General features: G+C 40.2%; 1 protein-coding gene across 2 annotated transcripts in view; it reads left to right on the forward strand.

The window, feature by feature from the left end:
* The window catches only part of lmtkb (lemur tail kinase 1 b), a 55933-nt gene that overhangs the window by 26758 nt on the left and 16227 nt on the right, over positions 1 to 12948 (forward strand). The window contains exon 2 of one of the 2 annotated variants that reach the window (XM_014982823.2): positions 6024 to 6157. In XM_014982823.2, the coding sequence (XP_014838309.2) occupies positions 6024 to 6157 (134 nt within the window). Of the gene's footprint in view, positions 1 to 6023; positions 6158 to 9787; positions 10121 to 12948 lie in introns of those variants that run through there. The other variant, XM_014982824.2, reaches the window with a different exon arrangement.

Below are 12948 nucleotides of genomic sequence, written 5' to 3' on the forward strand. Positions count from 1 at the left end.
CGAAAGGAAGCTCTTCTTCCTCTTTGTCCGTCCCGGAGAGTTTACTTAACTTCAGAGGGCAAGTCTGACATTTCAGAGACAGAACGCTACAGATGTGATTAGCTACAGAACATGACATATTTGACTCAAAGCGACAGATTTTTAAAAAAAAACAAAGCTAACAGCCCTGAAAAGATTTTAAAATTTTAAATGACTTCTCAGTTTGTTCCACGCAAGGCCAGCGGCAGCAATTTGTGCGTCTTTGATGTTTTCATGACTTGAGCTACAGAGCAGCAGCAGTAAAACGTACTAACTCTGATTTATGAGCCTTTATTTATGTATGCGAATTGTAAATGTAGATCAAATCTCCGTCACCCAGAAGGGACACTTTCTTCCAGATCCATCGCCATTTCCACTAGAAATCTTTGTCCAAAACATCATCATGCATTTCAACATTGCATTGTAGCTTGTTACCTAATCAACTGCATTTCTGTAGCAAAGCGTTAACGAGATCACAAAGCGCATGCAAAAAACAAAATAAGTTTTAAATATCGCATCACTTGCAACTGACAAAAGCCATTAAAATGTTTCTCATCATCACTTTCTTCAGTCTGAGAAATAACAAAAAAATGTGTAGGAAGAGTTTTCTGCGCTGTTCTGAAATGCTGTAAAAGGGACAGTTTGGATCTTAAGTGAGTCTTTTCTGCAGCAGACAGAGCCAGTGGTTTATCCAATAGGTTACATTCCACTATAGAAAACAGCACTCTATAGTGCTATATATAACGAAGTCAAGCACTCCAAGCATTTAAGCTTCTTAAGTTGCCATAAAAAAGTGCAAACGTCGAGTTTTTTTCACAGGAAGGTTGACATTTTCAGTTATTTTGCGACTAGATGACATGAAATGTAAGGTCGTTAACTATCAGGATGCTGTAGACCTTTGCAGATTTCACTTAAATCATGTCTGTGATGACAGTGACATGAAGTTTCCGGGTTACCAGCCTTACCTAATCTAAGCTGACTGCTGTGTAGCTTTGGGTCCATTTTTGACCTGACAAGAAGATATTTAGCTCATAAAAAGTCACACTGAACGGCGTTTTCAGGAAGAAACACAGGACAGAGCTCTGATCAGGCTGCAGAAATCCCCACCGACTGTTTTTCCCTCTTCTCGTCCTGCTCCAGCAGAACAAACATGTGAACCTGTCGGATCGCCTCAGTTTGGACTCCCCCTGCACGGAAAGCGAAGCGGCCGCAGCTCCGAGTGCTGCAGAGATCGGAACTCTTTGGGGCTTTCTTGAATTCTTCCAACCCCTTGTTGTCTCTCCCCATTTTCTTCTTTTCAGTCGTCGACATGTGCACCAGCTTTTTTCTGCCTTGGGAGATGCAAAATGGCTCGAGGCCAGAAGTGTCGTGGTGCTCGTACTGCTGGCGGAGGGAACGCAGCATCTCCAAAAACGTGTCGTGTGTTTGAGTGCGTGTCCTTCAGCAGACGCATTTGTCTCGTTGGATTTTGTCTCATTAAGAGGGGTGAATCTTCTCGGTTTTATTTGAATTGGCAGTCGGCCGCGTGAATTTTCCATATCTGCAGGAGAAAATGCGGTGGAGAGGTATTTGTTGGTGGGTTATTGGATCATTGATGGCTGTTTGGGTTGCGTCGTGCCTCGGAGCTGTTCTGGTGCCACTGCTCCAGTTCCTCACATTAATTTTCCTTCTTTCATTTCCTTTTTATCTCTCTTCAAATAAGAACTGCTGCCGTCAGCTTTCTGCTGCATCTGTTTGCTTTACCTCTGTGGCCTCTTCATCTGAATAAATCAGCCTTAAACTGATGTCCTTCCTTTTTCCTGTCACTGCTGCAACCATCTTAACCAGGCAAAGGATTTTATCCTCTACTCTCCTTGTTGTACAGACTGCAGAAAATATAGAAAATGTCATTTGAACAGGTGTATGACTAAGTGGAATCTAGTGGTACAAGACTTAAAATTGCATATTTACCTCAAGATTATTATTATTATTATTATTTTTTTTTTAGGAAATCTGTATGAGGTGCAGCGTCTTGCACTGTGGTGAAGTGCTTTTGTCCTCAGTAATAAAGATAAAATAAAGTGGAGGAGAACCACATGGCTTAGATGTGTCATATACGAGGTTAAGTTCCCAAAACAATTCTCTCCTTCTCCCCTTATTCATGTCAATCTACTGTTGAATAAAAGCCACTAGAGCCACAAAAACCTTTAAAAATAATCAAATTAAAGGGTAACAAAGTGTTGTAAAATATCAGGTATAGTATTCAAAGTCAAATTTTTATGCCACTTCGATGTTGATTGCAAACAACTTCATTAAATTATGTAGTAGACTTTATGTGACACCAAGGTGTACAATTAGTAGGTAATGGATTTTCTCTCTCTCTCTCTCTCTCTCTCTCTCTCTGTCTCTCTCTTTTTTTTTTTACAAATTAGGATCTGAAAAGTGTGGCTTGTATTCAGCCTAGAACTGGCTGAATCTGGCTTAAAATAAAATCAGATTTTTTTTTTAATCTAAAATTCCAATCTTAATCAGTTTTTTTTCACCCTAACTCTTTTCCTTTAAGAAAAATTTACAAATTACAGAAAATATCTTTAAAAAACTGGCTCTTATTTCAATCATTCAAGCTGTAAAAAAAAAAAAAAAAAGGTCTTGGGAGAGTTAATGTCACTCTGGGCTGAAGAAGGGCATTGGTGGAGGGAAAAAAAAATCCAGATTTTCCATAAATTAAATCTTCAAAAACACAACATTTGATTAATCAATATAATGAATCGGTTGAACATCCGATGTTTCGGGTTGTGGTTCTGCTGAGGTGAATCTCCGCCCCGGTCTCAAGTCTTTTGCCACCATAACAGGTTTTCTTCCAGCTCCATTAATCTTCCCAGCAACCTCTTCCTGACCTTTCCGCTGTGTTCATGATTAAATCACACAACTCTCTTGACTAAACAGGGGACTTCTAAAAAATCGCCCTCTATTTTATCTGTAGACTTCGCCTTTTTGATTTATCACTAAAAATCTCGAAAGCAGTTGTTCTCATTTTCATTTTCCTTCCACTTCACCAAAATGTGCTTCTTTATGTCGGTCTAAAATCCTGAATCCCGTTTGCAAGGCTGCGTTTCTGTTAGCCGTTTCTCTGGCCCCCCTGTATTTGCTCAAAAAACTCACGTAGTGCCAGGATTTAAAAGCTTTCCTGCACACGCACCGCGGCTGCATCTTTAAATATTAATAGTACTCGCACAGTCAGGCTGTGTTTTCTGCTGCTGGGTGAGGTGGGAAGCGTGGGAGTTTTACATAAACCACAACTTGGTAAGAATATCCTTGGCTCTCCATAATTATCCCCCTGACAAACGAGTAATTAAATCTGAATGCCTTATGTAGCATTTCAGCGCTCCGGATAGTTCCTCATATAGAGCTGCACACGGCTTCATGTTGCACTTTATAGTGCAGAAGGAGGACACAAATGTGAAAGTAGCACTAGGTGAAATAAAATCTCAAAATGCCCAGATCTGACCATTTGTTTCATTTAAAATGACCATGTTTTTGTCATTGTTATTATTATTATTATTTCTCTACTATAATTCCCTCTTACTTGTGCCAAGCAGCCTCTTTATACAACAGTGTTTACTCTCTTTCCAATTAAACTAAGAGCTTGAATGCTGGATAGTCATGAGAGCAAGTTGCACCAGAATGTAGAGGATCAGCAGCACCAAGAGTGTGTGTGTGTGTGTGTGTGTGTGTGTGTGTGTGTGTGTGTGTGTGTGTGCAGCTGGGTGGCAGGGCTGTTGGCAGAATCGATGTGAGAGATTTACAGCTAAAAGCAATCCTGCTTGGCTTTCTGTTTCCATGGTAACCATTTGCATTTCGGAAAGTGAGGGAAATGAAAACTGTAGTGATGCTGCAAGCGGGTTGCTGGTGAGGCGGGACGAGATGCTCGAAGCCGTCTCCCCGGCGGTGAGCTTCCTGCTTCATGGTTGTGGTCAAAGGGACTCGATGGGATGGAAAACGGGAAACGGTCCAATAGAAACGGCTCGACGGGGAGAACAAATGTGATTCCTTAAATGCATTAAACTTTTATGTTGTTTACCTCTATGTCTCACTTCGGATTTAACTCCAGGGCTCCTTGGTTTTTCTTCCAGCGACGCGCGCTGCCCCGAAGACTTTGCTGAATGCATCTGCAAACGAAACGCTGCACATCCGTCAAATCGCAGGCAGATTCTTTCATCTGTAAATTAAAACACAACGCACTGGGTTATTCTACTTTTTTTTTAAAAGCAAAATGCAATATTTATAAAGATGCAAAAAGCCAAAAAAACAATTTTTTTAGTGCATTTTTTGGTTCGATAAATCCTAAAACACAAAATACTGGTCAAGCCGCAGCTAAATTACTATTTTCAACATTTACTCCGTTTGTGAAGATGTAGCTTGAATCATATTTTTGTTCTCTCAATATTTTGTCTCCTTAAACCTTCAAGTATCTTCCATGCAGCCAGAAAATTAGCTAGCAATATTCTGTATATTTAAATACATTTCACTTCTGCACTTTTTGTTTTGTAAAAACACAAAATTTCACTAAGTATTTTCGGTCTAGTTTTAGTACAAATATATTGGCACGCTTGCAATGTAGTAATACACAAATTAACATACATTTGAGGAAAATATAGGATCTTATATGAGAAAATACTACTTTCTTTGCCAATTCTTTTCACTTATTACATGGAAAAATGTCTTTTTATTAGTGAAATAATCTGCCAGTGGAACAAGAAGGGATAATAACTTTAAAAAAGCTCCTCTAGCTTGTAAAAAAGAAAGTTACTTATAAGTTAGTTTTGTCTTGTTTTGAGTGTGTGAAGATATTTGCACCAGAAACTAGACAAAAACTCTTGTTCTAGATTTTATGCTGCTCTCTGCTGGCCTTACATCTGGCCATTCTTTGTGCTCTGGAAGTGAGCCTGAAATCTCTAAAAAAAAAAAGATTTACATAAACTGCAGATAATTTGTCTCAAAGATGCATCGACATAATTGAATGAACCTCTATTTTTGTGGATCACGGCCTTCGATGTGTTTAATTCTTAGTCGAGAATTTCTTTCTTATATTTTCTGTTTATTTTATTTTATTTTTTTTTGGGGGGGGGGCAGTTCAACATCTCCGATGGTTTCTGTGATTCTGCTTTGTTGTAAATTATGGTTTCTGTTTTCTCCTCTACTGTGATCATTTCCTTAACTTCAGCTTCATAGTTCAAAAATTAAAGCTGCTCATGAATTACTACTCTGCTTTCTTGTCATTCATAAAAAATAGAAATAGCCTTAAAGTTCTTGCAAAAATATTGCAAACATTCAGTCGATGTAACATTCCTCATTGAACCGGGACTCCTTCAGTTGCCATCTGAATGCTCTCGATGCAGCGCTGCACTGTCAGGTCTGTTGGATTCTTATGAAAAAGCCTAGCAGATCATACTTAAAAAGTTTAAATTCAAGTAAAGGTCTGGATGTTCTCAGGCCGACGTTTCACAGTGCAAGTGTGTTTCTGGGCCACTGCAGTGTCGCAGTGACACAAAAATATCTTTAAACTTTATTCACAACCTCATAAATTCCTAATGTATTCAGTCTGAACTTTATTTGGGGGGGAAACGGATGAAATTTAGAGAAATGTATTTATAAGAAAATCACTTCTGGGCCCCCTAAATAAAACTTTAATGAAAAAGCGAGGTGGAGCAGAAAATGTGCTGCCTGCATTATGGGCCCGGGCTTTTATTCGACTTTATTGTTCTGTGAGTAAAATCTGCAGGACTATATTGTCTCAGAGTATTTCATTCCCAACACAAGCAAGATGCTAGGTTTTAAATCAAACATGCAAACATCTCTACAGCAGAACATTCCTCAAAAAGGCAACAGAAAACCCTCCGTTTTTAATGCTTTTTGGTCTTGCTGCTGATATAAATTACAACATGCTCCAACACGCACCTTATCGGATTATCACGCAGCGTTGAGTTCAGCAGCTGACATTGTGATTTGCTCTCTGTGTCCTGCAGATGGCGCTCCACTGAGCGAGCTCTCCTGGTCGTCCTCTCTGGCTGTGGTGGCCATCTCCTTCTCGGGTCTCTTCACCTTCGTCTTCCTCATGCTGGCCTGCCTCTGCTGCAAGAAGGGCAAGATGGGCTTCAAGGTGGGAAGCATGATGAGCTTTGGATAAAAACTGAAAAAAGACGAGCAAATCTATTTTTAAAAGAATTAGAACACAATACAGTTAATATTAAATGAAGGCTTGTGTTTTTAAAAAAAAAAAACTTTAAAAGCACACAAATGGTAAAGTGAAATTTAATCTGGAGTTACTCACTGAAGCTGAGTGGACAGAGGGATTCGCTGCATCTCTTCGTCCGCTGGATGGAAGCCATCCGGTGTTGTTTATGCAGATGGGAAGCAGGAAGAGCAGCAAACAAAGCGGGATGAGTTTGTGTTTGTGGAGCGGTGCGGGCCCCGCAGCGCTGCATGACCGCCTTGTGGACGCAACAGAGAAACCAACTGGGTCACGGCGCCAAGTGAAATAGGGCAGAAAAAGAAAAAAATGGTGGCATACGTTGTTTTTTATTTTTATTTATTTTTTGCTTGCTGTGGAGTTCACACAAGTGAAAACTGATGTTTGATAAACTTATTTTCTTAAATCCTAGATATAAAAACTCATGCATCATTGATACCTGCAGACAGTTGAACCAGCTTTCAGCAGCTCGGTGCCACAACTGCTTGTGTTCAGCTGGTATTTGACAAGGACTGTCAGCCTTAGGAATATCTGCTGCTTTTAGGCTCCTGTTGGGTCCAAACAGAACATCTGAAGATCTCAGCATGAGAATAAGAATGAAAATGTGTTTTTGGGAAAACAGTCTACAGAGGAACGAGTTTCTTCATGTTTAATGCAGCTCATTAGAACTTCTGAGAGTTCCTCCACAACAAGCCTCTCTGCTGGGATTCGGCAGGAGAGATTGAGTTATTCAACACTTTGTTTTACAAAATAATGCAACAAATTAACATAGTTATCGTCGGCTTAAACAGTGTTTACTTGGTTAAACTGTGTTGAACGCAGCAGATAAAGATAAACGATTTTTGCTCAAAGGCTTGGAGAGATGAGGGATTGGTTTAATGATCATGAGCGTTTAGCCTCTGGGTACATCTTCACATTTTCTGCTTTTTTCTCCTCTTTTTTTTAAGTTTTCATGCTATTTGTCAGGTATGTCTGACTGAATGTGAGGATCCTCTGTGCTGCTGCTGCTGTGGTTTGGATCTAAATTAACACCAGTTCATTTATTTTAAATGCTGAAGACCTGACTAAAGTGCTGCAGGATCCACAACTCTCTGCTGGTTCAGAGTGATTTAAAAACGGTCATTTTGTGAATCCTCTCCACTATTTCCTTCTTATATTCTGCTTTACATCCACAATCATGCAAAGACGGTTCATAAAAGACTCACTTAGCTGATTAGAACTGTAAGATTAAACCCATTTGCAGGAACCCACGGCAAACTGCAATTTGCCCTGATTAAATTAACTGTCTGCCTGCCCCGCAATCAGCTGTAAAAATAACAACAGAGACAGGAAGATCAAACATTTTACTGGAAGAGCTGGAAGATGTGACAGAGAAGAACCGGATCCAGGTCTGAAACAGTCCCGTCTACACCCAGAACAACCTAAGCTAATTCAGGAATTTTAATCATTTTTTTTTTTATTTGTCTTAGTGAATCTAATCCTGTAGTGTCAAACACCGTCTTGTTCAGTTTGACGAGAGTTACAACCAATATTTTTAGTTGTCAAAGGGTAGCTGCCTTCAGAAATCCACAGTGAGATTTACTACTTCACACAAAACTGGTTACTGCTGAATGTTTTCTGGCCTTTCATGGTAACACTTTATTTGAAGGGGTGTGCATAAAACTGACATAATACTGTCATAAACATGACATAACACCGGTTATGAACATAAAGACGTCTTATTGAAGGATTATGACGGTTGTCATTCGGTAAATAATGACACTTTTAATGCAAAGTTGAGACTTTTAATGGACTTTAGTACAACTTTGCATTAAAAGCCTCATTATTTACCGAATGACACTTCATCACACCAGTCATCAGACTCCTTCATGTTCTTACCAGGTGTTATGACATGTTTATAACAGTGTAATGTCAGTCCTATGTACACCCCTTCAAATAAAGTGTTACGCATTTTATTAATAATAATTTTAATACATAGGGAAGGAAAATTGAATCTGTTTTTGATGTGACCAGACCTCACCCTATTCATGACAAGAACCACTTCAGACTGCTGCTTCTGATTGAAGATAGTTTCCTCTTTAACTTTGTTTGACTTTATGATGGTCACTCGTCTGAAACCTGTCAGGGTGTGATGAAGGTGTGTTCAGGGTGTGATGAAGGTGTGTTCAGGGTGTGATGAAGGTGTGTTCAGGGTGTGATGAAGGTGTGTTCAGGGTGTGATGAAGGTGTGTTCAGGGTGTGATGAAGGTGTGTTCAGGGTGTGATGAAGGTGTGTTCAGGGTGTGATGAAGGTGTGTTCAGGGTGTGATCAAGGTGTGTTCAGAGTGCAGTGAGGGGATTGTGGGAACAGAGGAGGACTGAGTGTGTGTGAGGAAGGGTTTTCTCATGAGCTCACAGTGCCTCCGGCCTCAGGGCCCCATTTGCCTCTGACAGAGGAGGAAGAGGGGATTTCAAAGAGACGAAGAAAAAAAAAAAGACTTCAAGGGCGAAGATAGAAAAGGCTTTCTGTGTTACTGAAAAAAACCAGACGAGGACTCGTCCTGTGATGGAGCATCTGCCAATGCTACTGGCTGTTGGAGTTCATTTAGACGGAAAAAAAAAACAGATCTGAAAAGTGAAAATCTCACGAGTTCCACAGTCTGTACTTTTATGTCCATTTTTATTAATTCCAATAATTTGTCTCGTTGCAAAAGTTCAGCAAATGCCGACTGCATCTGATAAATGTTTGCCATTGGTGTAAAAATGACAAAAGCGTAACTGAGAAGTTGTGGACTACGTTTGAAGTCCAGTACAGGGTGTTTTTTCTGTCTTAAATTTCATTTCATTTAAGATCCTAAAAAGTCTTAAATATGGCTTTCTGAAATCTGCTGGTACCAACCAATTTAAATGAACTCCACCAACACTGCCAGGAAAAGTAGTCGAATACCGAGCCAGGGTTTGTTGACAGCTTCAAAACGTCTGAAATATACCCAAATATTAGCCAGAGGTCTATTTTTATTTTTAAGCTTACATAGTTTTGAACATTTGTGGACAAAACTCCTGAGTTTAAGAATCCCTGAAGTTGTTTAATTGCTCTCTCTTAGTGAAGAGTGATTTAAACGAGTAGTAAAAAGCTTAACGTTAGTGATATTTATGTAACTGTAGATTCTGTTCTGACTCTTGAAACGGAAACCTGAAAATCAGGTTTCCAAGTGAGATTTTGCGATTCTGAAAAGCCCAAGTTTTTCTGTGACATTATGCAGTTTTAACACAAAACGCTGCAGAAGCGTCGCAGTAAAACGCCTGAAGCCGTAGAGATAAACAGGAAAATCCACTCTGACTGTTTTTAATTACATCTTGGACTAAATGTGAAAAATCAGAGTCAGACTTTGGCTTATAGCGCTCATGTTTTTCTCGGTACACATCGGGGTGACTGTCCTGCAGGAGTTTTCAGGACAGACACGAAGACATCCAGTGATGTCACATGTGCAGTATGTGAACCCCTCCTCTCTTTCCTCCTCCTCCTCCTCTTTGTATGTTTTCTCACATTTTTGGGAGGCCTTGGCGTCTTTCCTCTCCCTCTCCAGATGACCAGAGGTCCGCTCCAGGCTGTGCACTGGGAGCCTCTGCGCTCCTCCCTCTTCCTTTCTCCCTTCCTCTGTTAGCTTTTTCTCCCCTTCATCCCTCCATCCTGGCAGACTTGGGGACAGTCTGTGGTCAGCTGCAGAGCTTCTTCCTCTTCTTCTCTCAGCAGAATGATGAAACTTTTCACTCCCTCAGCCATCCTCATCACCTCTCAGTGTGTGTGTGTGTGTGTGTGTGTGTGTGGTTGTGGGAAACCAAGAAAAAGGCTGAAATGATGAATTTGGGGGTGTTTGTCATCTTTGGTAGAAGGTAAGCTCATGCAGGACTTCAAATTTTCAGAAGAATTCAATTAGAAGATTTGTTAAAAAAAATGTATTCATTGCAAAGTTGAAAATGTTGCATCCCAGTTTAATGCATGTGTTGAAAGGTTGCAAAGTTCTCTCTGCAATGACATATTTCTTGATTTATTTTGACTGTTTGGAGAAGAGATTATTTGCAGTTCACAAAATTGAATTTTTTCAGAGAAGAAGGAAGCAAACCGAGCGCCGCGTCGAGTTTTTTTGTTGTTTTTTTAAATGCAACATTGTGTATGTTTGTGACAGAGTGTGGCTGCAGAGACTGAAAACACATGTTGGATGTGAGAGAGGGGGCGAGCAGGGCCGTGTGAAGGTTTGGAGTGGAGGCAAAAGGAGGGGTCCGCGGCCTGCGCCTGTGTGTGTGTGTGTGTGTGTGTGCTCGCATTCCTGGGGGACAGGAGGAAGCGGGAGACGGAGGTGTTTATGTGCGCATGTGTTTGTGTGGGTGTTGCAGAGGGCTGCAGCGGGTCACATTTTTCCAGTGATGGGACCCCACAGCCCTCCAGATCCCATCTGAGGGACTTTTATTCTGACATCCGGCCTGTGGACGCAGCCAACTGCCTCCCTCCCTCCTCCCCATCCTCAGCTGTGCTGCTGTTCACCGCGGACAAAAGAAATCTTTCAGAAGACGTTATCAGTGTCTTCTGAAAAGACTTGGAGTTATATTTTGCTTTTGGTTCTTACAGAACAACTTGACTTCATTTCTGAAGACAGTGTAAAATTCTCACAGTTTTGTAACTTGAAGGAAAAAGATAGCGATTAGTCGGGCAGGTAGTCTGCAACATCCATCGAGTTACTTTAGATCAAAACAGGTACTGAAACGTCTCTCATGTCTGTAAAAGAGATTTGGATCCTAACCCAACAAACCTCTCATCAGTCTAATACCATTGCCTTTGGTTCCTGATACTCTTGACCAGGAAGGATATTCGACAGTCTTTTATCCGATGGGTGAGAGACGTAATAATAAGTACTAGAACTTCTTGATTATGTTAATACATTATCATTCACAGAGTAGCTCTGTCACTATGAGATAATTGGTTGTCACAATTTCAGATCTAGATGTTTACACCAGGATATATACATCTTTGCTTCTATAATTTGCAGCTGGATTTTTTTTTTCTTCTTCTTCTCCGCATTTGGTGTTCAAACGACGCACTGCTGGTTGGTATGTGCAGTTAGAGTGTCTTATATCTGTCTGCTGTCAGTTTCGTATTATTAAAATCTGAAAATAAAGTGTTAAAAAAGGGAAGGAAACTGATATTCATCTGTCCATCAGCACATCCCTGCTCCTCATTCCTGGATCATCTTTAAGGTCTCGTCTTAGTCGAAGAGGCATCCAGAAGGCATTTCATCATATTCCCGAACCACATCAGCTGATTATTCTCAGTGCTGAATGTTTTCACATCCAGAACGGCAGATTTTCACTTTTTACATGTCTTTGTTTTCATAATTAAAATCATGTTTTTACCTTTATTCCTTTGATAGCTGACTAGCAGTTTGCAGCAGTACGTTGGGGAGGGGCAGCGCTGTGTTGCATCACGTTCCATGACCCTCTGGTCCCTCCAATGGTTTCTCTGTGACATCTCATCATTGTTTTAATTAGATTACAGGCGCAGATCGCTGTAGTGCCCTGAGAAGGGGATGCGAGTTAAACAGACGGGTTCACACTGTCACATTCAGAAAAAGATAATCTGATTTATTTCGCCACTGTTTGTTCTTTGTAAAACATAAAAAGTTGTTTTTGAAGTAAAAAGGAGAAGCGTTCGTCTGCGGTCTGATTTCCAAACGGTTCCTGAGGATCAATATCTGCAGTCTGATCTGTGAAGTTTAGGAGTGAGAAACATGTAGCCTCGGAGCTAATAATCCCTGGATTTAACGGACCGGCTCTGTTTACGCTCTGACTCTCCAATGGCCTCACAGGAAAACAGAACCGGGCCAGCACAGCTTGCTGCAGTTTATCTCGGCTCCACTTCGACTTTTGGGCCAGAAAAACCAGACACGTTCCGCATTTTATATCAGCGGAAAATCAAAGATATCTGGTTGCTCAAGTCATTCAAAATAAGTGAAACCAGTACATTTACTTTATTTGACCAACAGATAATTATTTACTCATCACATTAGTACATTATTATTTATTTATTATTATAGTAAACTCCAGACTGGAGCTTACTTCAGGACACTTTGGGAAAACAAACATTTGGCCATGTAGACCCAGAATCAACCCGGCAGAAATAGAAACTGTCATCAGACTCCACTTCGACTTTATAAAGGACGTATATTTTAACTTTTTCAGTGACAAACTTAAATCCCTTTTATCCCTTGTAACTTAACTGCTATCTGTTTTAGTGTGAAATTTAGGAAAAATTATGATTGTGTTGGATTTGCATCAACAGGCAATAGTGGTATACATACGACATGTTGGCTACATGGTGGCTAAAGGTCAGTTCACTCAAATACTCTATTTTTGTTGGGAAATAGCATGAGAAGTGAGTAGCTCCCCCTGGTGGTGGCGACCAGATACGACAGCTAGACAAACAAGATTCAGACATAAAAAAAGATGCAAAGTATAGTGCATCTTTTTTTCTATTTCATTGCTTCATTGCATTATTACTGAAGAGTTTAACAAAAATTACATTAGCTGTAGCACTTTATAAAATCAAATTGATGTAAAAAGAAGCTTTGAAGTTGAAACCTGATCAATTTAACTGAGATTTTTGGAACTGTGGTGAAAATCTCTAAATGAGGTTTTTGTTTAAATCAGCATTGAATCTGAAACTACAT

Source organism: Poecilia mexicana, unplaced genomic scaffold, assembly GCF_051168715.1.
Source record: "Poecilia mexicana isolate PSO_F unplaced genomic scaffold, ASM5116871v1 scaffold_19, whole genome shotgun sequence".
In the NCBI taxonomy this organism is placed as follows: domain Eukaryota; kingdom Metazoa; phylum Chordata; class Actinopteri; order Cyprinodontiformes; family Poeciliidae; genus Poecilia; species Poecilia mexicana.